General features: G+C 35.6%; 1 protein-coding gene across 3 annotated transcripts in view; it reads left to right on the forward strand.

Annotated features, from left to right (window-relative positions):
* The window catches only part of ANO3 (anoctamin 3), a 111,573-nt gene that overhangs the window by 42,885 nt on the left and 41,961 nt on the right, over nt 1–26,727 (forward strand). For all 3 annotated transcript variants that reach the window (XM_059473530.1, XM_059473532.1, XM_059473531.1), the window contains exons 4-7: nt 5,333–5,469; nt 16,659–16,811; nt 18,481–18,581; nt 22,231–22,275. In XM_059473530.1, the coding sequence (XP_059329513.1) occupies nt 5,333–5,469; nt 16,659–16,811; nt 18,481–18,581; nt 22,231–22,275 (436 nt within the window). The remainder of the gene's footprint in view (nt 1–5,332; nt 5,470–16,658; nt 16,812–18,480; nt 18,582–22,230; nt 22,276–26,727) is intronic.

Raw genomic sequence — 26,727 nt, forward strand, 5'->3', positions numbered from 1 at the left:
ATTTTTAATTAGGCAGTGTTGTAGAAATGTAGGCCAAATGGCTTTCTCCTCTTCCTGAGCTGTTTGTAGACAAAATTATCTTGAGCGAAGATTAACTGGCATCAAATAAAGAACTTCAGTGGAAAGCTTCACTTTTATTTCAGTTGGCTATAGCTGAGGCTGTCAGACAAGCTTAGTTAATGATCTTAATAGATTTATGAAGTAAAAAGTCAATGTATTACACCTTTGTTAATTACACATAAATAAATGGGATAAATGGGATCAAGGACATTATGGATTTGTGTAATTTTTCCTCTGCCAGTTTTAGGTAGTCAGTAGTGTTTTTAGTTTGAGGAAGTGGTACATTCAATCCAAGTGATAAATATTGAGCTTCTCTAATGTATATCGTGAACTTTGAGGTTTCAGGCATAATGCAATGCCCCTCTTTCTGACTCACTCAATCCCCTCCCACTTCTGGTGGGAGACACAGAAGGTGGAGAGTACTGGGTTGAAATAAGAACAAAAGTAACATTCAGTAGCAAGTAAAACATCACAAACTAATTTATTCTTTTTTTAATTCTGTTTTTTTTTTCCCCTTAGATTAATTATGAGGATTTGTGCATAATAACTCATCTTTCTTAGCAGGACATGAAAGCTTTCCTAGATAATTAACAATTTTGCTGTGACAGATACCTTGTATTCTGAATTTATCATGAATCCAATTACTACAGAGTTTATATATAAAAACCAATGTATTTATATGCTATGCTGCAATACAGTGAACTGACAAATGAAAAGCTGGACCAAAATTAACAATCCAACAAAGAATCATAATAACTGAATGATAAAAACTACTTTTCAATGCTCAATTATTGAGGTGTTTGTAAGTCAATTTTGTGATGTTATGATAAATTGAAATGGGCATATAATATATGTATAACCTGTGCAGTACATACCATGTTTATATAAAAAGAGGGACTGAAAGATCACAGAAGATATGATTCCAGGAAACCAGGTTCAGTTTCTGCTTCAAGAGAAATGTGGTGTTTCCATTATGCCTTCTAGAATAATTTTATCCTAAGTTTGTGGTCAGTGCCTACATAAATGAGGGTGTCACGTCTGTTGTGGTTGTGTAGTGAGGTGGCTGACAAGCTGCATGAGAACAGTTTGTCCTATACCCAGAGCTGTCACGCTCCCGTACTGGAGCTGGTTCATGCCTGGAGAGCTGGCAGTATGGATGAAGAAATTATGTAATCTGTTCAGTGCTCATGGGAACATAATAAGGATTAGTCTTTGGACTTAATATGCAGTCCAAAATATTGATGTGCTTTAGGCATTTAATCTGTCTCTAGCAGTTTTATGCACCATTTTAACGCATCTAAAGAGCAATAATATATGACTGACTCCCTTTTAAAAAAATTAGAAATATTCTGTGTAACAGTTACCACTGTCTGAAAGTTCCTAAAAAGTTGTACATTGAGGAAGGTCTTTGTCTGTTGTGTGTAGGCACAGGGTGTGTGGTGATTGGGAGTGGGGCTGTGGCTGATCCCCAGTTGTCTCCAGCTGTGCAGGACAGGTGAATGCTGTTGAAGGTGAGGAGCCATGGGGTGCCCAGGGGTGCTGAGCAATCACACAGGGAGCACACAGGTGCAGGGCATCAACATGAGGGGTATAAAAGGTTGGGCTGAAGAGCAACAAGCAGCAGATGCTTGAAGCTTCCTTTGGTGTAGGTTGTGGCTCCAGAGTTTTTCTGGTAGTTATGGTTTTCCATATCTAAATATACATACACAGGTAGGTGAAAACATTTCTATGTTATCTGTATAAGATAGTGTTCCAGGTGCACAGCAAAATAAAATAAGACCTAAATCTATCACAATGTCATTTATCTAGGTGTCTAGTGATGTTCTTCTTCATGATTTTCCTAGGATTTAAATTAGGACAAAAGGGGATTATTTACTTGACCAATAATCTCTTTCTTACTAAAGCTTTGCAAAGCCTATCCTCAAATGTGTAAAGGCTCAAAGGATTGAGTAGAGTTGTTGTATCAAAGTTTATGAAACAGAAACTATTTAGAAATATTTATATTAATTTTTCTTTCCATCATTATGCCACTTTTCAATTGAAAAACATTTGCTACCAGACACTACTGGGTATATATAAAATATATCGCTGGATTGCAGGATACACAGAAATCAGAACAACTGCTTTTTATCTCCTGTGATAAAATTGAAATGCAGTTTTGGCCCTTCAGAAAAGTATGATAGTAAGAAAGGTAGCCAAGCAGTTAAGACCCAAAAAGATTCAAAATGTGAACTTAGTTATGTATTTCTAAACTAAATGCTTCTGCATTACTGTGTAAAGGATTTCCAGAAATGAAATTGTCTTCAATGTTTTATCATGTAAATGACCTTATAGGGCAAATCTTACTGTCATGTGTTAAGTGTTGCCAAATTATGTGTCAGGAAGCGTTGATTAGTTTTTGTGATTGTTGGGGGTTTAAGTTTCTTTCCTTTTGCTCCTTTTTACTTATAAAATTGACTTATAGAATTTTTTCCCATAAGTTGCTAGGACACATTAGCAACTGAGTACTTGGGAAAACCAAAGAAATGGCCAAGCCTCAGGGGAGGAGAGCATGTGTTTGCACTTGTCTTGTCCCAGAATTTCTCTCTGATGGGGGGAGATAGCGCAGGAGTTGGGCAGGTAAAGGACAGGGCTGGGGTGGCTGCTCGGGAGGCAATTGGCTGCTCCCGAGCCCAGCCCAGACCTGCTTCTGCTGCCCTGGGGTGAGCCTCTGCTTGTGAGAACTGCCCCTGAACATGGTCTTTGAGATGTAAGACTTGGTAAAAAGATGGATGTTAAAGTCTTTCTGCTGTTAGTAGGTACTCTGGAAACTCACACAGAGAGGTCATGTAAAGGGTCACGCAGGTTGTGTTTGCGTCGGTGAGACCCTTGTCGCTGGGAAGCTGTGGTGGGTCTGTGTGAGCAGTGCAGCTTCAGGGCTGGCTTCTCTGAGAAGCTGCTGGAAGCTTCACCTGTGTCTGGTGGAGCCAATGGCAGCAGCTCCAAGGCAGGCCTGCTGCTTGGCAAGGCTGAGCTCATCAGTGGCTGTGGAAGTGCCTTTGGAGTAACAGATCCGAGAAGGGAGAAAAAAATACACAAGGGCAACTTCAGCTGGAACAGAGATTCTCTTGCAGCCCCTGGTGAAAACCATGGTGAGGCAGGCTGTGCCCCTGGAGCCTGTAGAAGTCCATGGTGGAGCAGGGACCAGCAGCTTACAGCCTCAAGAGGCTTGTTCAGAGCTAAATAATATTCCCCTTTTTACTGTATTCATAGCATTGCATAGTGGGAGAGTACTTTTATGTATAAAATAAGTCATCAACTGCTGAAAGATAGAATAGGAAGTATCTTTGGATTTTAGAAAACATTTCTTTATAAATTCACTTAATTTTAAAGGCTGTTTGGGGTTTTTGTTTTGCTAAAACAAATTTTGACTACATTTCAGGCAAAATAGCAGACGTCTCTAGGTGAAAGATTTTTTTTATAGAAGGGAGATGCTGCAATTTGAAATATGTGTCCTTGAAAGCATAAAGATGTTTAGCAGGTGAAATGCATTGAGCACAGAGGGAGAACTTATTCATAACTTCAAATTACTTAAATTTAAAAAGTTGCAAAAGTTTTGCAAATGTATTTTGTTTTTTAGTACTAGGTGTACTCATAATGTCTAATCCTCTAAAACTTCCCTCATTGAAATAGACTTTTTAATATAAGTATAGTCTTTCTTTCAGCTTAAATGACCTAGTTTAGGTTTCATAGGCCTGCCTCTTCATTTTACTGGCTCCTAAAACTAAGAGCTCAAACCTAGGCATAAGTCAAATATGCAGAGTTGCTAAGTACTGTTTCCTACCTGAAGCCTTCTTTTAACTATGTTCATTTTTGTTGAGCAGAGAGTAAGTTGTATATGAAGTTACATCATTGTTTAAAATAAATAAAACTCCTGAATTATGCACATTGACAATAAAAATGAGCTGGTTTGTACATTAAGAAATCCCACCACGGATTTACCATGGTTAATATCAGTATTAGAAATTATCAAGGGTACATTTTGTATAATCATTATGTAGAGACTAAATTGAGGAAAAAATAGCGCTCAGTAAATGTTCTGGTTTTAAATATTTTAATATGTGAAATGTTTAGGGTGCGTGAGATAATTGTGGTTGTTTTTCTTAATTTCTATAGTACTTAGTGTAGAGAATTTAACTGAACAACTTAATGAAAAATACTTAAATGTTTCAGATGAACATTTATGAATTTAAAATCCATGAAATTCAAGATCGTGGTTCCCACAGCAACCACGACTTTTTTCTTGGCTTCTATTTAGGGTTTCAAAATACTGAGCTAAATGCTGTTCCTAGTCCACCTGACTTTTCCCATGTTGATGTGAAAGCTGAGATGGGAACTTAGGATTTGTGGGTAAATTTTTTGTCTGAATATGTTTCTTTTTCCGATTTGGCCAAGATAAAATTGCGTGGCAATGATTATTCCGTCTTTTTAATCTTTAATATATTTTTTCAAATCTAGCCATATTCTAACATGAATTTAAACTTTACAGTCCAGCACTGCACAGGCATTGCCCTTCATTTTACTTCTTCTTGGTGTATAGGGCAAGAATTGCCATGATTTTTGATGGACAATATGGGTGATCTCTGAGGGAAGTACTCAGTTTCCTGCAGCTCTGTTATGGTACTCAGCTAAGTTTTCGTAAAAACTTCAGCTGAGCAATTAAAACCAAATCCAGTGAGAAAGCGAACATTTTCTCCATGAAGATCTCCTACCTCCTACCACCATCCTTGAACAAGGTACACCTATTAAAATGTGTTCTGAGGAACTTACTGCAATATCTGACTGCAAATTTTCAAATGGAATATCTGCATGTGTGTAGGGGAACTGGCATTTCAGTTGTTTGTTTAGATTTAAAACATGAGATGTTCCTCTGGTCTGCAGGCTGTGCTGCCTGTTTGGTGAAACATCCTGAGCCTCAACAACTGTGACTCAAGCAGTTGAATATTCATATTACTTTGTTTTTTAGAACTACTGTAAAGGACATTATGGACTTTTTTATTTGAAGGCTAATAAAAAAACCATTTCTCCTGGCCTTCTACTAAAAATAGCAGTCACATCCAATTTAAGATGAACATTGTAACATTTCACGTATAAAGCTTTAACAGGAAAATAAGTGCATTATTAAAATGTGTACACATAAAATGAATATTCAACTGTGGCTGTAATATTGCTGTTTGTTTCTATCCATTATAATCTAAAATGAGCCCATTGTTTTCTTCTGATTTTCCTTCAGATGTAGGCAAGGAAAAAGATACATACACAGATGATTCAGAACATGGGAATTATGATGCTCGTACAGATCAGTCATTGCTTATTCAAAATAAGCTCACCAGGCAGAAAACAGAACCTCGAACTAAATCTTCTTTAAAGGTAATGGACACAAAATTCTATTAAATTGTATCAGCTGTCAGAATGTGCTTAAATATTTTTAAAATGCGATTTCTAAAGCAACATATGTTGCAGCCTAAGTAAATAGGCGTCTCATGGTAAGAAATTTAGGTGGCTCCCACATTGTTGAAAATGATGAAACTTGTAAAATAATTTTAGTTAATGGTTTTAAATAACTTTTAATTATTTTTTTTAATTAATCATAAGCAGTCTGCTAAGTCTTAAATCACTTTTAGTTAGCATTTAGCAAAATTGTCATGAGTTGCTATTATGGGAACACAACTGCATAAAATTACTGAAATTAGTTTTGTTAAACTGAAATTATTTTTGTTAAACTGAACTTGATATGCTTCAATGAAGAAAGCCTGGGAGAAGAAAGATGTATTGTTGAAATTGGATACAAGGAGTGCAGAATTTTTGGATCACAAGGTCATTTTGCAGAAACCAGAACATAAAGAAGAGACTAAGTATGTGAGCTGGAGGAAAGAGGTATTAAAAATATGGGCTAATTAGGATGTTCCAAGAGAACTAAATAAGCAATTGAGGATAGAATATTAATGAAAAAGAATGATGCAATTTAGAACTAATGAACACAAATTTCTTTGTTTGCTAAAAATGTATAAATAGGTTAAAAAGTTTTCTACAAATTTTTATTTGGAGGCTGGAATTTTGCCTTGCTTGCTAACATTAAGAAGACAGTGTTAGAGTATTTTATTCAGCCTGATGATTTTGGAAGGTGTTAGTAACAATATTATAGTTTGAGTGACAGAATCAGTGAATGGAATTCTCTGTACTAAAATCAAGCAAAATTATATAAAATCAAAGATTCTTATGTGTTTTATTGACTCACCTAAGAGGTAGTAGCCTTCTTTCAATAAATTTATATTGCACAGAATTCAGGATATAGGATTCTGAACATGGAGTGGAATTCATGTTGTCTGGAAGGTCTCAGAAATTCTGAGAGTGTAGAAAAAGTATGTTCATGTAGCAAATGGTCAGTCAAGTGTGATCTAGATAGAGTATAAGATCCTTCTTCTAAGCAGCATCAAAATGATATCTAGACCCATTAAAAGAGAGATAAAACTCACTTATGTGTAGGTGAGTGTAGGAGTGTTGTCAGAAACCTCAACTGGAAGGCAGTTGAGTTTTCAAGCACTGGAAAAGCCATCTCATCAGATAAATCTGGCATGCTATCTTGCTTAGTAATTGCATAATTATACTATTCATCACAATGCATTTTCTCCAGCACTTAATCCACTATAATGTCAAAGAATTATGATGGATTTTCTGTTCACAAAATGTATATTTTTTTAGTCATACTTTCAAGTAGGAGACCCTTAATTCTCCTTTCCATTAAGCCTAACTGCTTGCATATATATGACAAATGACTTAACCTCAAGAAGTTCTGAATAATTTCTTCGTCACACTGTGGAAATAGTGAATTCTGCAGCACGGGGTTTTTTTTACTGTAACATCAGTAATCCTGTATTACAAATCTCTAGTAATGCTTGAATTACTGTAAGCTTCTCTGCTGCATTCACAGCACATGTGCTGTTCTCTTCAGGAGACCATTCCAGAGTTGTTTCATGGATGGTACCTGTGGCACTTTGTGGTTTTGGCATTGAATTCATTTTTTTCAAGTCCTACAACAGCTCTAATGCTTATCACACTCATCATCATTACTGCAGTATTCTGGAACACAGGTAGATGTGTCCTCATTTCATAGGATGCTTTTAGAAAGATCTTCTATAATAGTAGCTATGTAATAATTTTTAAATAGGCTTACAGGAAATTGTATTTACAGACTGGGAATCTGTGACATGACAATGAAACTTAAGAGATTATATATTAAATCCGTATGTCATATATGTAACCTTTTCTGGTTACATTTTAATCTAAACTGTTGCAATGAGAACTTCTTGTATCCAAAGATTTTCTTTGTCTGTTTCTGCAAAAGTGGCTGAACAAAGACAAATAATAATAGATGTTCTTGTTTGATTTTGTTGATTAAACAGACAAAGCCTTTTATATCAATTGTGGCTGAAAAGGCAGAAAAGCAATGTGGAGTCTGTAGAATTTAGATCCTGTTACTGAGCACTAAATAGTTTTAATAATAGGTAAGGCTGCTGCCAAAACAATCTAGTAACAGATGCTGTACTGTCTGTCTACTAACAGGGATTTCACTGCGCTAAAGCAAAATACTTTTTTTTCTACTTCCATGTGAAATAGAGAATAATTACTAGTTGCATTTTTTCCAAGCCCTGCATTCAGGATGGCTATGAAGTTCATAATCAGCCAGTAAGCTAACTTTCTTTCAAAGTTTAAAGAGGAGCTTTATATTTGTATTAAGTTTAAACAAAAATACACTTTTTATATTACAGTCTTTGTATGTACCAAACTACTGAGCAAACTAGTTCAGAGTTCAAAAACAGTCTTCTCACAGTGCCTCTGGCTTTTAACTTTGACAAATTCTTTTATCACAACAACCACTCTGGAAACTTCCTTCTCCATTTAGAAGGAATGTTTCTGCAAATGAGGTGGTTTGGTTTAACCCTAGCTGGGTTAAATGCAAAATTTAAAACACAGCCCTGTACCAGTTACTGTGAAGTAAATGAACTCTATCCCAGCAAAAAGCCACACCTGAAGCAACCAGGATTCTCCTTCCCTTCATCTTTGCCTGCTTCCACAGGAAAAAGGCAAGGGGAATTTAGATTAGTCTTAGAAAGGAATTTAGTCTTAGAAAAAAGTTTTGCCTTTGGATTATTATAGGAGTCTTTGTGGCAATTAGTTTAAAAAGCCTTAGGGAAATTTCTTCCCCAAATTGATATAAAACTAGCAAAAGAGGGCTTCTAATTCTTTCTGAGACTGCTGAAAACACAGAATACTGCAGTACAGCTTTACAGCTGGTAAGTACTCTCACATATTTGAAGTGTAAACTGATCTGCCACAATAAAAAGGTCTCCTCAGTCTGACCAGATAATGAGAATGTGAAACACTGCATTGACCAGGAGTGCAAGGATAAAAACATATTCTTCTTCTCTACTTTTTAATGTTTCTAAAATTTTTGCTTGTTTTAGAAGTGTTGTTGTATTCTTGAGAGATTATGGGGAAAATTGCAAAAAAATTTGTCTGCAATTACTACTTGGTGCCATTATCTTTCTCAGCAATAACTTGGCTGGATACTACAGCAGTAGTGAATGTGTCTTGCTGACATGATGAAACCCAATACACTTTTTTTTTTTTTTCCAGAAATTGTTTAGTTTTCAGCTTACATGCGTGATACCTCCATAAATCTGATTCTTGTTATTACATTTTAAAGCTTTGAAAAATCAGAGAATTTTCTTAGAGCAACCAGATGCCACTGTATTCATCTACTGTTCTTGTTTGCATGATTATGAATTATAACTGATAGTTTCCTATAGTGTGGGTTGGTATATTTCAGAATCCACAGATTTCATACTGAAAAATTGTGAGTCGCTCAGACCCATGAAAAAGCTGTCATCATTATCCATCTCTGCCAGCTTCTCATCACCAGCTGCTCTTGAAATTGCACAGAAAGTACCACTTTATGTATGTGGTTCTGCCAAGGGGTCTCACAAGGAAAAATGAGGCCAACAAGTGTCTATTGAGCAAAAACGAGTAGTATCTGCTTTGCAAGGGAAATGTAGAAAATGAGAAGGCCCCTGGGTGAAAGGCTGATAGTTGAAATGCTCTAGTTTCCTTAGGAAAGGGAAGCAGGCTAAAACAGACTTTGAGTGGAAGGCAATGTTTTCCTAGAGAAGTGGCAAAATCAGTAGCAGCCAATTCTTTACCTATTGCTATTGCATGTATAGTAGCAAGATAGGAATATTTGAGAAATTGCTCTTCCATTTCCTTTCATTCACTAGATCACTGTTACTCTCTTTGATTCTGTAAATATTTTATCTAGGTAATGCATTTTGCTGTCTGGGAAGGTAAAGAAATAATTTTTGGAACAAGGTTTGCATTATTATCTCTTGGATTCAGGAACTATGAAGAAATGCTACCTATACAATGGCCCAATTTACTGCCTTTTTCTGGTAGTCCAAAAATGCAGTCTAATAACACGGAAGTGAATAAAGCCTAAAAGCAATGATAACAGATAAAATCCTTATCCCACAATGGAAGGATGTGGTAAAGTGCAACAAAAGTTGACTTCATGCTTGTGCTTTTAGTGCTTGGGTCTCATTTCCTGTGAGGTTTTATTAAAGAAAAAAAGCCAAAAAATCTCAGAAAATATTTCAGGAAATTCGGGGTAAATGGCAAGTCATTTTAACTTATAGACAAAGATGTTCGAAAAAAAATATGTAAAGAAGAATTTTCAGTGGTTATGTTAGTATGCTTCTTAAGACATCCCTATTAGACCTCAAGAGCAAATTAGAAGAGGTTTAATATAAAAAAGCCTCCTCCTGTCTCCAAACATCCTCCATTGCTGCTCCCTCATATGGTAATATTGAAAAGACTTCCTTTAAAAATTTTGCATATCACCTAACCCACTCCTTTCCTGAAGTCAGATATGTTTTTCATAATATATACAAATGCATTTTTCATGCTTACTCTACAAGTCTGAGTAGACTATAAATGGAAAAAAAAATCGTCTGTGAGGAAGCTGAAGTAATTGCTAAATTAGTAAATCCTAAAAGGTTAAAATGCAGTTTAATTAGGAAGGTCAGATATTTCTGGAAGTCTTTGTCTCCACAGAAAAAGCTTTGTTCTGCCCAGCAGTGTAATCTCACAGAAATGCAATAGTGTGGGTAATTATGGAAGCCTGTCATGTTGTCTTTGATGCCCAGTGTAGTTTGGATGTCTTTGCATATGCAAATATGTCCCAAATTTTCTTGGTTATTTGCACAAGAAGAACGCTAAAACAATATACATTTGAAATCATCAATCTGTTTTTGAAATTAAGTAATTGGAAGGATGATTCTAGTAAATCTGGTTATGGTTTATCCATTCCTACAAACACAAAATGATGAAGTCTAACTTAGATGTGTGCTTTGAAAATTTCACATAAAGCATGCCTTAGATTATTCTTAATCAGAGTATGTTTTTAGAATGTAAAAAATGGGTCTTGTACTATTTAAAAACACTTCACAGCTAATTCCAAGTAACTTAAGAAGTCTAAAACTTATTGAAGTCCCAGCTTTGATTTTTAAACATCCTGAAATAAAGCAAGCATTATTTAGGTATCCTACTTTTGTTCATGGGAATATCCACTGTAGTTAGAATCACAGATGTGTTTATTTCCAGAAAATACTTAAGGTGTAAGACGAACCATAAGCTGTGGATGTGGACACTCACCACTTAAATGGTGGCATCCTTTGGTGTGAGTATTACTGTAGATGTTAATGCCAAGATCATGGTAACAGAGTTTGGGAGAATTAGTAACCTAAACAAATGGGATGTTTTTCATTAATCTTCCATTAATCTTCCAACCTATTAGCATCATATGAAGATCAAGATCATCAATATATTATATTGGAAGAAAGTTTTCTTTTATTACAGAGAACCATTCTTCTCAGAGATAGAACAGAAAAGCTGTTCATGTAGATGTTTCAGTTTCAGGTAGTTGCCATGCTGAAGAAGTGAACAGATCAGACTTGACCTCTGTCAGAATTCCAGCCCTAGTTCTTCAAGTTGTTTCCATGGCTGCTTTTTCTTACTTCATTATATAAAAGCCCTGAATTAATCCATTATTATCTCTGAAAGTTGTCTTAAAAGCATGAAGAAGTACAGAAAACTGCTTTTCCTTGACATCCCTCTAGAAACCAGTATGGTTTTGCATTTTAAGTGTCTTTCTGCTCTTCTTACTGTGTTCCTAGCTGATTTTACTTACAAGTGTAGACAGCAATAGTGAATATGCATGTATACGTATCTGTGTGTTTGAGAGTGTATGTATATACATATATACACACTAATACACATAAATATATGTACATATATGATAATCCATACTGGCCTTTTTGGGCTCTAAGATACCATATGAATGTATAAAACATCTCTTTTTTTGTGCTTTTTGCAAAAAAACAAATTTGTCCTGAATTCAGAACAAGGAATAGCAAGCAGTTGTCCCAGAAATGAGCTGTGGACATCCTTGTGAGAGATCTTGTGGGTTTTTAAAGATTATATGGGTTTGAGGGCTGCTGGATGATGTTCTAGAAAGTTACTGAATACGTAGAAATCAGAGCTGACACTGGCTGAACTCTGAGCATGTGGTAGAGGGAAGTAATTAATTACAATTTCTTAGTTACATGCTCTATCCTAGTACCTTTAATGTATAAACAAATTAGAGCCTTTCATAGTGGTTTGAATGTACTTGTATTTTGCTGTTGCACAGTTCAAGCTGCAAATACTTGAACAAGTGAATGGGAATTTTCTTAAAATCCATTAAAATGTAAACACCTATTTTGTCAGGCGTTAAGCCTTGCTGTTATGTTATTTTTGAAGAGAGTTGTCAGTGGTGGACTGAAGGTGAAACAAATGGCTACAACATGTATGTTGTACCTATGTGTGGTTCTCATTAACATCTGAATTCACCTAAGTAGAGTATATTATTCACTATCTTAAACTTTTTACCAGTATAAGGTGGAAAACAAAGAAAATATACCACTAAATTAGGATACAGTGACTGTATGAATCTAAAATTTGCTCCTGTTTTGAGAATGGTTTCAACTGCCTCTTTAGAAATATTTGTTTCTGTGTTTGGGGTGAAAAAATGATAAAAGTTTAATTTACACATCAGAGCAGCAGTGAGACAAATGAAGTTGAAAGAGTTACAATTACTGTGAAATGTGCTACTTAAATTAACTGGGGAGAGAAAGATCCAGTAAAGCAGATGTTCCCACTTTGTGAAAAGGGCATTTCTAATTAATTAGAATCTGAAAAATAGTTTATTGAGAAATCCCTCCATGTTGGAGGGATGTCCCTCCAAGGAAGTTCTTTTTATACATTTGAATGAAAATACAAACTTTTTATTTTATAGCTTTGCTAAATATTTGCATTGTGCTTCCACCTTTTTTTTCTTTTTGATTGAGCCAAAACTCCTTTTTCTAGGCTAAATTGATTGATGTGTTTTGCCTTGTGTAAACTTCAGTTGAATGATAGTGGCACTATTTTGAATTTTACACTTTCAGACTTCAAAGCAGCTTGTCATGTGATTTGTTATACTAACCACAAACTATGAAGCAATCAAAAATCTTGATACATAATAAAACCAAGAAACTGCAGCATCTATGGTATCAAAGCCTCTGATGCAAGCCAGTGTATTATGATTCTGCATAATGGACAAGCTTGAGTCAAGTGGTGCCTCACAGTTGAAGTTCTTCTATTTAAAGACTTTGAAAGAACAAGGGTAGGTTAAATTGTTGAGTTTACTATCTGAACTATATTGCAATACTCTAAAAGGAGTTTTTCCAAACAAACAAGTTTTCATATGTGTGTAAATGTAAGAAAGCTTAACAGATGGATACTGTTTCAGAAAATCTGGAGGAGTAAGGTGATGGAGAGGATGAAGGAATTTTGATTAGTCCTTTTATACTCATTTTTCAGGTGAAACAGGAAATCTTAGAGAGTAAGGTCTTTACACAAAATATTTCTTCTGATGCTTTTCTCCTTTTCTGATCCTTTTCTCTCTTTAAAAAGGTGAAAGAATGAATTAATGTATTGGTCTAAACCAGCAGATAAATAATAAATTATCTGTGCTTGAATGCCCACTGCACTAACAGCTGATTCCTTCTGCTAGGTATAGATAATATACTCTGACTTAGATGTTTAATTGAAATTACTGCTGCCTGTTGCCCTTTTGTGTTATGGAGCTCCTTCAGATCAACTGAAAAGACCCAACTAAATCATCCATACAAATCAACCATATAAATTCTTTTACTAGTACTTAATTACTTAAGTAATTTTTATATTACTGCTAATATAGGTGGTCAACATTGGTTTTTTTTGAATAGGACAAAAGTGAAACTAATGGTGCCAGTAGCATTAAAGTGAATCAGTCATGAAATCAGTGTTATGTAGGCCAGGTTCACTGCATGAATGTGGTAAGTGGCTTCACTATTGCACTTCTAAACCCCCTGTGGGGGGTGTTCTCTGAAAGTGGTCTGGTTTAAACTGGGATAGAAGATTTCTTTCTACTGTCTTCACTGCTCATTATGTCTTTAACATTGACCCCAAATAATTCTGTTTGATGTTAATGAATACGAGGTCATATTTGGATACTGTCATTAATCTGAGAAACAAAGCATGTTTTTCTAAGACTGAAGAAAATCAGATGTTTCAGAAATGAGGAAAGAAAGACTAGAAGTAATAACCTAAAGAAAGGCAGTAGAAATGTATTACAAAAGGTGGGTGTAATTTGCAGCATGTCTGTACAGAAATTGCATGAGCAGAAAGTGTTTTGGAGAAGTTCCAGATGTCCCCTTTGGGGGAGTTTTGGCCAGGCTTTTTGTATCTTATTGTGCCTGCTTCATTAACTGTAAAAGCAGCCCTGGTCTGGTTTTGTAAAATACTTGCGCAGGAATCCTTCAGTGTTCAAGAGTAGAGTCATTGTTCATGTCTTGAACCTGAAACAGTTTGTGTTTTAAAAACTTGCATATTCAAACTTGCACTTTTGAACCTTCAGTCTACTACCTCACCCTCAAACCTCTGGGTCTTATGGATTTAGATCATTAAATCTATAACATTATAAAAAATAATGGTTTTACTACCATTCCCATTCAGAATTCTTAGAAGGGGTGGCAGACCCTATATTCACTAACACTAACAGTCTTGGTTGACACTCTTTGCTACCTTAATTTGGACTTCAGATATTATTTATCTGAATATGAAGAAAGATATTGAGGTGTTGGAGTGTGTTCCAAGAGGGATCCAGGGTGCTAGTCTTACATGGAGTGGTTGAGGCAGCTGAAAGTATTAGTCTGGAGAAAAGGAGGCTCAGGCTGGGTGTTACTGCTCTCTACAAGTACCTGAAAGGAGGTTTAGCCATGTGGGACTCAGTCTCTTTCAATAACAAGTGACAGGACAAGATAAAACATCCTCAAGTTAAATCAGGATGTGTTTAAATCTGCTGTTAGGGCAAATTTCTTCACTGGAAGGGTGGTCAAGCATTGGAACAAGGCTGCACAGGGAAGTGGAATCACCATCCCTGGAGGTACTTAAAAGGTGTATGATGTGACCCTTGGGGACATGGTGTAGTGTTGGGTTAATGCTTGGACTCAATGATCTTAGAGCTGAAATTGAAGCTTAATGTACTTAAATAATGTTCTCTGGTGCACTCCTTTGTAGCGGTAGATTGTCTGAGACAGACTGTTGTTGTTTTTTATTTTGGGAGTTAAAAAAGCAAAGACAGAGAAAGAATCTTGTTAGAATGCTTTAGGTTTTGCAGACTGAGGAGTTCTCAGAAGCACTAAATGTGTAGAAAGCTGGCAGTGAGAGATGTGGGTGTAAGAAAAACATTTCACATAGAAACAAGTGAGCTGGTATCCAATATATATAATGCTGATATCATGCACATGGTTCTAGTTTTGAATAGAGAATGTCCCTGTGGGATATAACTGACTATTGTAAATTTCATATCCAAATAATCCCAATAGGATTAATTCCTAGGACCAGCATCATCCCATTGTTCAGAAGATGCAGCATTCATAAACATTTGGACCCATTTACGATGGGTGTAATGCATACTTCTTGAAACCAACATTCTTCTGGATGGTTCATGTCTAAATAAGTGCTGCATTCTCCAGAGGATGATGATAGTTTCTCAGTTTTCCTTTTCAGATTTTAAAGTTTTCAGGACCTGGGGGTGCTGCTCAGCAGCTGACTGAATATGTGTGCCCAGTTGGCCAAGAAGGCCAATGGCACCTGGCCTGTATCAGAAATAGAGCAGGGCTGTAGTTGTCCCTCTGCTCTCTGCATGGGTGAGGGCACACATTGAGTATTGCATCCAGTTCTGGGCCCCTCATTGCAAGAGAGACATTGAGGTGCTGGAGTCAATTAATTAATTAAGTCCACTGTCCAGAGATAGGCAGTGGAGCTGGTGAGGGGTCCAGAGAGACTAAGGCTTACGAGGCACTCCTCGTAAGAGGAGTGGCACGCCTCATAAGGTGGGGATACAGGAGTTGTTCAGTCACAAGAGAAGCTTCGGAGGAGTCATCCTCTCTAAAGCTACCTGAAATGAGATTGTAGCAAGATGGAGATCAACCTCTTCTACCAGTCAACAGGACAAGAGGAAATGAGCTTAAATTGTACAAGGAGATACTCAGATGGGACATCAAGAGCAATTTTTTCACTGCATGAATGGTTAAGCATTGGAAGAGGCTGCCCTGGGAGGTGGCAGGGTCACCATCTGTGGAGGTGTTCAAGACATGACTGGATGAGGCACCTAGTTCTGTGATTTAGTCGTCACAAGGTGGTGTTTGGTTTGACTCAATGATCTTGGAGGTCCATCCTAACCTAATAATTCTATCATTCTGTAGTCTGTCACCAGTTGGTTTGGTCTCTGTTCTGAAGCATGCAAATCACAGAATGCAAAAATAGCTCTGCAGCAGCAGCAGCATGTAAAGCAGGGTTTTCCATATCAAGGTCAGGTAATTCCTTATGTTTGCAAGCATGGTGGGAAGGAACTAGTCAAGATTGAAACATGGCTAACATGGCATTGAAAAAGCACTTCAACTAGACTGTCCGTGCAAACATTCCGATCAATAGCATTCTTTTTAAATTTTTTAGATTTATTTCTGCCTTGGAGAAAATATAGGTATGTTTGTTTTATAAAATTTGCACAGGTACAAAGCTGAGAAAATTTCTTTAATTGACTTATTTTTTCTTTTTAATTTCCAATTGAAAGTAGGGATAAACAAAAGTTCATATCAATACACACCACTCAAGAATTTTAAGGTTTTTGCTCAACTGAAATAACTGGAATATGGGCTCTGCAAAGCTATTTTATTTTGTTTTGTTCTAATTAATTTGAAATCCTGAGGAACTGATGCATATCACTTTTTTGTTCTTCTGAACTTCTTGCATATTCATCATCCTTTAGATATGTGGCTGTTTCCATGGTTTAGTAAGTGCTATGTTATATACAATTCACAATGGAGCTCTTCATCTTTATAGATGCCATATTTAGAGTATGTTTCTTTTATGTTTGCTAGAGTGATGCCATGGCATCATCAGGACTCTTCTTCAAAGATGGCAAAAAGCGCATTGATTACATCTTGGTCTACAAGAAATCAAGCCCACAGGTAGAGAAAAGAAGCACATTTGAGAAGAATTTGAGAGCAGAAGGGCTTATGTTAGAACGGGAGGTGAGTTCTGTAGCTTATGTGGCATAAAAAAAGCCCTTTATTGTACCATCCTACTTTACTGAACTGATAAAAGATTCCAGACAAAATTACAAGCCTTTCCAGGCAGTTCTCATCATCTGCTTAACTGTATTAAACTAATAAGAAGAATAGTTTGATAGTGTGTATTTTAAAATGATTTGGAGATACATGCTTGTACACAGAAGTGTCATGCAGTACAGGGGGAAAAGTTCCAGCTTCTCATGCTTGCAGAACAGAAGCAGCTTCAGTAACTCATGTTGTTGCTTTAATACATATCCTCTATGTCTTTCAGCAGAATGCCTGATGTTAAATGTCTCACTGTTTCTCAAGGGGTTAAGGTTGTCACTATTCTGGTTAATCTGTGGCTAGTAATAGTAGTATTAATAAAAAATGAAAGAAAATGAGCCAGGGAAACATTGCCTTGCATTTTTGCTGTCTCATGAATGACCTGCAGAACAGGTATATATTTACTCTATTCTGATGTAAGCTCCTATTGTTCATGTGTCTTTTGTCTTGATTTTTCATCTCAGTAGAATTGTAATACGTGTTCTGGGTTTAAGCAATGAGCTTGCAAGATATAGCTCACAATATAGCATGTTAAATATTCATAAATAGCTAGCCTGACTAAAATTTGGTTTTAAGACTTTTAAGAATTGTTACAGTATGGTAATAAAAATAGCTGATTTTGTTCCAGTTTTAATATATAGAGCTTTTGTCAGTTCAGAATTACTGACATTCAGAAACAAATGGTTTTATAAGTTCTGAATTATTTTGTTTTCCGCAAGCATTGTATTTTATCCACAATTTTCAAGAAAGTAAAATATTTGAGGTAGTACTATGGAACTGTGACATGATTTATGGAACGGGTAGGTAAAATTGGCAACATTTTAAGTTTAACTGCATTTTCTTTTACCTTTACTTACCAAACCTTACAAAGTCAGGCTTTTGGAGGCTTTAATCGGACACAATTCAACTATCAAAATATCTAGTTATAGAATCTCAAGCAAATACATCTGGGAAGAGTGTGGGGAACTGAAGTGTTGACAAGAGAAGGTGAATATAGAAATCTGTAAGGCTGAAACTAATTTTTTTTTTATGTATAAATAAATTAATGATGAAAAACATTTGTGTAGAGTACACATTGTAAATTAAACATCCCAGTTCATACGCATTTAAAAATTCCCAGCAGGTAACTCAATTGCTCAACCATTCCCTTGAGTTACCATTTTTGCAACCTGGAGCCTTCTCTCATCTGTTCTCATGCCTCTAGCACTGACCACACTTCTCCTTTAATGGGAGACACAGAATGGTCTTCAATCTACTTATCTAAGGTGATTTTTTTGAGATTTAAAATTAATTCCATGTTAAATTTATTCCATGTAAAAAGGTGCTGCATAAAGTCTTTACTTAAGTTCATGACCACAGATCTTTCCCTACAGATGCCTTTTGTCCCACTTGTCTACACATGCTACAGAGTCTGTAAGCGAGAAAGGTTACCTATTTTCCTTTGTCTAGAAGAGCATTTATTTTCAGAGTTGCATGCCCAATTCAGGCCTAAAATCAGAATTTGACCCGGTAGAATGCTTCTGGAAGGGTGATTGCTGTAGGTTTAAATTATTAATATGTATTTGCATGTTACTGCTCTTTGCAGCCAGCTGTTACCAACAGTGATATCATGTTTGTGAAAATTCACTGTCCGTGGGAGACATTGTGCAAGTATGCAGAAAGAATGAACATCAGGATGCCTTTCAGGTATTGTGGAAAATATTTTAAGAAACCTATGATTTAGTGCTTAATATTGAAAGTTCGTCACTTACTCAAGTCTTAAAGTGCAGTCTTTACTGCTCTGTAGCCAGGAGTGCTCATATTTATTTTAGTGATGGGATAGGGAGAGAGGAGAAACAAATAAGAAGTCCTGTTCTTTCCTCATTTTTACACAATACTATGTGTTACTTGTTTTCAAACTTGCCTTTTACATCAGATTGAGCATATGTCTTTTAGAAAACAGTAGTTCACGCATTGTTTTGGATGTTCTTGGCAGAGTTTCAGATATTCTTCATCTGAGCTTGAGTGTCCTCCATGATTTTAGGGTTTTTCTGGAGTCTTCTTGAAAGGCAGGTGAAATGACAGAAAGTGTCTTCCATGTCTCCAATATAATACATATTGTCACAATTTGAGTAAACTGAGGTCCAGTAACTTTCTTTAGGCAGAATAATGGCCTGAACTGACTTCCTTGTCTGAATGCAAAACAAGTTCTATCGTATTAACAAATTAATATTTGTTATTAATTTGTGGGACAGGTTAATATTTTCTGCCACAATACTTAAGTCTTTAAAGGAGAAAATGTGCCTTTTCAAATTGATTAATAATGCTCTTGGAGAAGAGCATATTGTGTGCATGAGTTCAAGTGGTAACCAGGTGCCAAAGTTGTGTGAGCCATGGAAAATGCCCTTGCCAAATGCTCAGTCTTTTATGCTGTGACACTGTGGTCTCCTGCATTGGTCCTAAGACAGAAACAGTCATTGTGAATCATCGTTGCTCAAATCTTTCTCCACATACCCACTTCTGTAGTGAATTTTCACTTCATCCCATTAAGCCTTCAAAGGCCTTTCCATAAAAAATGTTTTAGTAATAGTCATCTTCCGTATGTTTAAAAATATTATTATAGTGCTATTTGAGTTTATCTAGTTCAAAAAATACTTGCCAGTATATTAAGTATAGAAGTGTTTATATATGGGCATACAGACATAAATAATCAAAATTGCAATTAAAAATTATTTCTTCCTCCTTTTGATACCTTACTTCACAAAATTGTGTTTTAGCAATGGGTTTGAATTCTTCATAATTTTAGTTACTTCATAGATCTATAGTGCTCTCAGGACACAAAAGGCTGGCTTTTGCAATCCTGATTTATTTGGAAGACATTCTAAATCATGTTTGTTTGTTATATTATTAATGCTGTGTAAATATATTCTCTTAGTGTTTCCCCCAAAGGGTCTCTGTTGCTTTGGCTTCTTTTTATCCAATTAATTTCAGTAAACCAAAAGTAAATGAAATACTAAATTTTCCAATTTCACCTTTTTGGTAGTTTTGCTGTACAATGAAATACATACATTTGGGAAGATATTTTTCCACCTCTACCTCCATAATAGAACTGTGAGAAATAGTAAATTGGTCAACATTTTTGTTATCTTTAAAAAGATTTTAATAGGTATTTAAATGAAATTGCAGTCTAGAACTTGTGTGACTATTTTAGTATATTTCTTGAATTTCTTTACCTTTTCAAGCAGAAAACTCGACACAATTCTGTTGCAAACACAAGCTGGATGTAGCAGAATAGAGGAATGGTCTGCCCTGCTTTGCCAGCAGCCTTTCCAACGTGTCCCCTACAGGAGATGAGCAGTTTTTCATGATACCTTCCTTCTCTGTAGAAGGCTGTGCTTTAGAAACTTGCTGAGACACAGTTCAAGTCTTCATCTTTGTTCATATCTGCCCAGATGGCTTTTTCATGGATGCAGAAATATAAACCTGCACTCCTGTAACAACATCCTGTGACCACACATTTTATAATTTAATTACGTATTCTGTTAAGAACAATTGTGTTTGAAGTGTTGAACTTGCTTTTTTAAATGAAATTATTCCTACCTGGATGGTGTGTATTGTTTCTCTGAGGTAACCATTCAATGGACAAAGGAACCTCAAATGCTGCAATTCTCCCACAATTAGTGATTACTCAGTGAACTAGAGCATCTTCCTCCCAAAAAGTTTTAGGTCATCCTTAGGTAGATTTAAGTAAGCCTAAGGGGAAAAGAGAGTTGGACTTGATGATCTTTATGCATCCCTTCTTACTTGAGATATTCTGTAATTCTAAAAAGCAAATTATTTCTCATTTATCTGTTTCATCAGTGTTTTCTGACTGGTTCTAGTACAAAGTTAAAGATGACAGATAACCTTCCCTGCAATACTTTAATGCAGTATACCTATTTGTTCTTGCACAGTCTTGCAAAATTTTGACTTTTAGTTATGGTCACTAAAATATGCCATATGTCAATATCATATATGAATAACACATGAAGAATTCAATTCAAACTTTTTAGTTTCATTTTGCTCAACCCAGGAATCTAAACAAAATCAACAGAATTATTATCACACAGGTTACTTCTCTCTGTTTCTGAAAAGTAAAAATACATTTGAGATTCACCCGCACCCCAGAACTGTTTTAGCACGGTATTATACCAAAATGTGTTGACAGATATATAATATGTATCATATATGTAATATAGATGGGATCTCATTGTGTCAATTGCAGAATGAAATTTTTCTGAAATTTCAATAGACAGTGTGTAGTGATCATTACTGTCTTGTATATATGGCTGACTTTGCCATGCTGCTTTATTTGGAAGCATATGTACATGGTTTCAAACAGGGTTTGTGTAAGCATCAAAGCTAGGTCATGACTGAGTTATGATTTTTTAACTGTCATGGGTATTTTTGTTAAGTATATGGTCTGTCAGTAGAAATAAAACTATATCTGTTTCTAGAATTGAGGCAAAGCTTTAATTTTGTCTACAAGTATCTTGCAACTCATAATTATTATTGCTTGTAGTTAATAAGTTATTTGTAACAGCTGAACTCCATCTGGGCAAAACAGCTAAGGGTAATTAAGGGTTTTGTTAAAAAAAAAGTCTGAAAACCCTTTAATACCTTTCATTGCTTCATTTACAATGCTGCCTAGCAGTACCAAGTGTCAGGCTGCCAACAGTCTGCAGATTGGTAGGTACATAATTTTTAGGTGGCCACATATTTTCCAGGCAAGGAGTCTTTCACCCTCTTTTTAAGGTATTAATTTCAGTGGATCTTCAATGTAAGTAATGTAATTTTATGAATCTCACGTGCTGCCCAGGTGTGCAGTTGCAGATCTTCCTAACTCCTGAGGAATCTGCAATATCAAGGCTCTTTTTGTGGTTGAAATGTGGCGTGAAATTAAAGGAGGAGGCCAAACAAAAAGCCTGAAACTAGGTGTGGGATATATAAACTATGTAGCAAATATGTCTCCATTTGGTTTCAAAATAACTGTTCTGAGAAGACTCTACTGGGAATTTCTGGTCTTGTTTCTCTAATTGGCAAAGGGTGGGGAGAAAAGAACTGTTAAGTGGCTTATTGATCAGTAATCGTTTTTGTCAGTAGCTACAAATCTGTTATTTTAGAACAAACTTGAAAAATGTGAAACTATGTTATTGTAATGACTTCTTCTATTTCACTTGCCTTTTTAAAGTTTTTTCATGTTTTTGTCTATGAAAATGCATGTTTTAAAATGTATAACATTCTTTTGTAACATGTATGTCCCTTTCAACTATGTCCTACTTGATTAATCTCAGCTGATTTTTTGCTGTTCTTTCAGGAAAAAATGTTATTACACTGACTGGAGGAGCAAAACCATGGGCAGGTTGGTGGGTGATGTGTAGCTTCTAATTTTGTCAGATAGTGACCCTGCTAAAGAAAACCCATTCGCAGTTGTAAATTTATCCGTGACACTTGGAAAATTAGATTATTTTCCTGAAAACTCAAAATATGTCAGCTCAAAGTGCTAAAATATTCATCTGCAACAAGGTGCAGTTCTTTAAAGCTTTGCCAGTTGTCGTTTTAGAAATGTAAAAATGTTTATGCTAGGGAAACAAACAAAAAAGAGACCTTATCTTTGCAGTAAGGATTTAATACTGCATCTACCTCTGCCCTTATATCTGCTGACACCAAGGCATACCTCTTTAGCATGAAGGATGCTTTTGAGTGTGTGCCTCAGATTCTGGCAGTCAGCTACTTCCTTAGATATGCAAACATACTTTTTCTCCTGTCGTCGTGATCAGGAACAAATTAATGCTGCATGGTGAAGGCTGCTTTGAATTTTTGTTTGCTAGCTGAGAGAGTAACTTGCAAAACTCACTTTTAGCTAGCTGATGCTACTTGTGGTGTTTTTGTCAGCCAGAAGAAGGGTACAAGAGCCTGTAGGGGCAGGGGAAAGGAGCCTGGGAGTGCTAGGAAATGAGAATGGGGGACACTGAGCTGTAGTTACTCCCTATCCCTTTAGTCAGACATAATTATGTCTTGTAAATCCTAATCCCCAGCAGAAAAGATACCTGACAGTATTTCACATGAGGGAATTCTCCTGAAAGAGTTCCCCATCATAGGTTTTCTTGGGATGGATCTTGAGATCACTTTAGGTTCTCCTATTGTCACTTTAGATGGTAAAGCGCTCTCATTTCTCTGGAGCAATTTAGGGAGTCTCATGATAACAATTTCCAAGACGATCAGCTAACAACAGCAGAATGTTGAATGGTAAAGTGAGAAAACTTTAAACATATGAGCTGATAATATATGTTGAAGTAAACCAATTTATAACATAGATTTACAACTGCGTTTTGTCCTCTTCCCAGTTCGCATGCTTGCTCCATTTTAGCATGCGTTATGAAAAGTCTAAGTGAAATGCTTGCAATAAAAGGCAGAATCAACAAGCTTTACTTCAAAATTGTCTTGTTTTGTCTATAATCCATCTGGTGGGTCCCGGATATTACATAAATTTTGTTTTCCTTATTTAGAAGGACAAATGTCTGAAAGATGCAACTGAAATTGCACAGTACCTGCGAATTGAGTAATGAGTAATTTCCATGCCAGACTGATTTTGTATTGAGATAAATGCTTTTACTTGTGATTTACTTTGTGAGAATTTGGGTATAAATATTTTTATGTGTATATTTTCTGGCACTTTATAAAATTCAGTGCAAATAGGAATTGTGTGAAACAAAAATATAGAAAGAAGCTATATTTAAAGTTGAAAGCTGACTCTAAAATTGCTGACATACACATCACATGCATACTTCTACAACTGTCATTGTTACCTTGCATCTTGCAACTTTTCAAACTTTTCAAATTACTGCTTCCCTGTAGTTTATTTAATCTCTTGTTAAAATTTCTATGTTAAATAGAGTTTATATGAGCTACATGAAGAAGTATATTAAAATTCTTGTATACCAAAATATTAAGCTTATAAAGTTTCTATGATTTAAGACTACAAAGTATTCTAGTATAATTCTAGTATATTAGACCTGCTGTAGCCTGTACACTTCTTTAACTTTATTGACACGGTTATATGATAGGTAGATATGTATCTATAAATGTTCTTTAAAAGATCTGCAAAAGATTATTAGGTGCATTAATGAAAGGACAAGAAAAATGTAATACTTAATTTCTTTTATGTGGTATCTAGGTGGTCTGTTTATTTACACACCTTTAAAAAGCCCTTAACATTGTATTTAATTCTAAGAAGCTTGTTTTCTGTCCATTGAATCACACTATAGAAATAAATCTGTCATATTCATTATGAGCAATATTTGGAAAGCCTTGCTCTTCTCAAAAGAAAGAAATATACCTATAAATAGGGTTGGTATCAAAAATTGTCTGAGCTCTCAGATTGAAGACTGAATAATCTAGTAAGACTGTCTTGTAATTGCCACATTGGACCTGCTGATTTTATGCTGGTAAAGGATGGCATCAAGGAAAAGAAAATGAAAATATAGTTGTCTTATATGCAGTTGCACTCTACCCACTGAAATGTTAAAATCACTTATTACTTCTAAAAATAGAGAACCAAAAATGACTTTGTTCAGCGCCTGACCTGCAGTTAGTTTGCTTTGCAAAAGGACTTAAAATCTTTGGGGTTTCAGTCTTCACACTGAAGTGAAATTGTTGATATCATTCCAGTAAACAAAGGTATGATAATTTTCTTTTTTTAGTGATGATTGTGTCTGTATGTTGAATCTGTCAACACTGACGTGTTTCCTATTACATGGAAACACACTGAGCCCAGGTAACTTGGTGGCATGTAGCTGGCACTTGTGGCCAGTCTCAAGAGACACAAACATCAAGCAAACTGCTCGGTGATTGTTGCTGTCAAAGCTGCCTAACGTGATTGGTGAAGCTGCTTAATTCTGGTATCTCATTCCATGAGTTTGATCAGATAATGCTAAAATTATCCATATACTGTGTTCCTTTACATTGTAGTCTGTTGAGTAAACATAATCTGCAAGGATTTTTGGGTGAGCTTTTCTGCAAAAAAAGACTAACCAACCAAATAACTCAGATCTGTAAAACTGAGAATGAGAGTCGAGAAAAGCTGAAATTACAAGTGTCTTCATAAAATATTAAATTGGATAGCTAAGAATGAAATGCGCATGCATTTCAAGAGTGCTGTTCCTTGGTTTGAGGTGTTCCTGTAGCACCAGCTGGAGTGGTTTTGGTAAAAGCATACATGAAGCAGTATCTCATAACATTGCAGCACCATTCCACTGGGATATTTTTTATCTCCTTGCCTGAGCTACTGCCTTCCCCAGAGCAGTTCTCTCTGCTTTTACTGTAGCTAAATAGGCTACATTGAACAGATTAAGTCAGGAATCTGTTTAAACTGCTGCTTTAAACCTAGAAAGCCACTCTGAGTAAAAATGCTAATACTTAGTCCTATGATTTAGGCAAAAATTTTGTGTTTAAAGGCAAGCTCTATGAAAACTCAGTTTCTTCTTCAACAGTAAAATGACCTAAAAATGGCTCTCTTGTATCATCTTTATACATTTCTCAGTTGCAATATTCTATGCTATCTACCTATGCTATCTAATACTAAAGGCATTACATTTTTTCTCAGAAGAGAAACTGCAACTGTAATGGGGACACAAGCATTAATTTATTCCAATGCTGCTTTTCATGTTAAAAGAAGCAGTCATGAATTTTAAACAAGAGCTGTCTTTTTTAACATTATATTTATCAACTTTTTTTTAGATTTTTTTATGGGAGAAGTGATCAAGACTTCTCCCATAACCAATTTTAAAGCATTTTCATAATGAAAAAATCTGAAACTAGATGCATTGTTTTTCTTCCTGATGCATCTGTGTATTTTCCTCATTAAAAAAAATTCTGGATTTCGACTAAGAAGTCAGCAAGTGTATAACAGAAAAAAGGGTTCAAGAGAATAAAGGGGAAACTGTGTTTATATAAACTGTATTAAGAGAGCTTCTGCTGGAACTAATAAAGATAATCAACTCACTAAGGTATTATTAAGGAGACACTTAAGGAATCCACCAGCCTCTGTACTGTGTTCTGTGTTCCAATATCATGAACATATTATGTTCTTTGGCTTACAGTGGTTGGTGTTGAACACAAGTGGTGTCCCTCAAGTGCAGTATCAGCTACAACACAGTGTGCACCAATAGCTTGCAATATATAGCAAGAAGAAAATTTTGAGAATTTTAAATGTAACTGTAAAATCCTTCTCTTACATTTGGCTGAAATTTCTATCTGATACTGTGTGAAATAGGGGTTTTCTGTTTTTGTTGATAATAAGAAGTACATTTTCATAAGGGTTACTTTGTTGCATGAGAGCAATTTACCACATCATCACTTATTAGTCTATACTAGGAACATTATGAAAATAGGTGCGTTCACATTATGAAATACTATTAACATTATGAAATGTAACTTTTTATTATGGGCATTATGAAATGTGTAGCTGTGCTGCTTCTTAGCACAGGCAATGAAGTATTCACCTCAAAGAAAAGAATTTGTTGCTTAGCTTTACACTTCTTGTGGATGTAAAATATGTATGCTTTATATATCATGCATACATATTCATTGAGTAGAACCCGAATTCCACCGAAAAAAATACTATTTGGGGAATGTTTTTCTCAAATTTAGGCTTTTTCTGAATCTCTGATGTGCTTATTGTGTCATGATATAGCACATTTAATTTGAGATCTACTCCTTAAATAACCATGTTGCATTGCAATTGAATATGAAAAGATATAGGTCAGCAAGTCACTTAAAAAATTAACTGCACTTGACTGGATTTACACATGTA

The sequence above is a fragment of the Ammospiza nelsoni genome, chromosome 6 (genome assembly GCF_027579445.1).
Source record: "Ammospiza nelsoni isolate bAmmNel1 chromosome 6, bAmmNel1.pri, whole genome shotgun sequence".
NCBI classification, from domain to species: Eukaryota; Metazoa; Chordata; class Aves; order Passeriformes; family Passerellidae; genus Ammospiza; species Ammospiza nelsoni.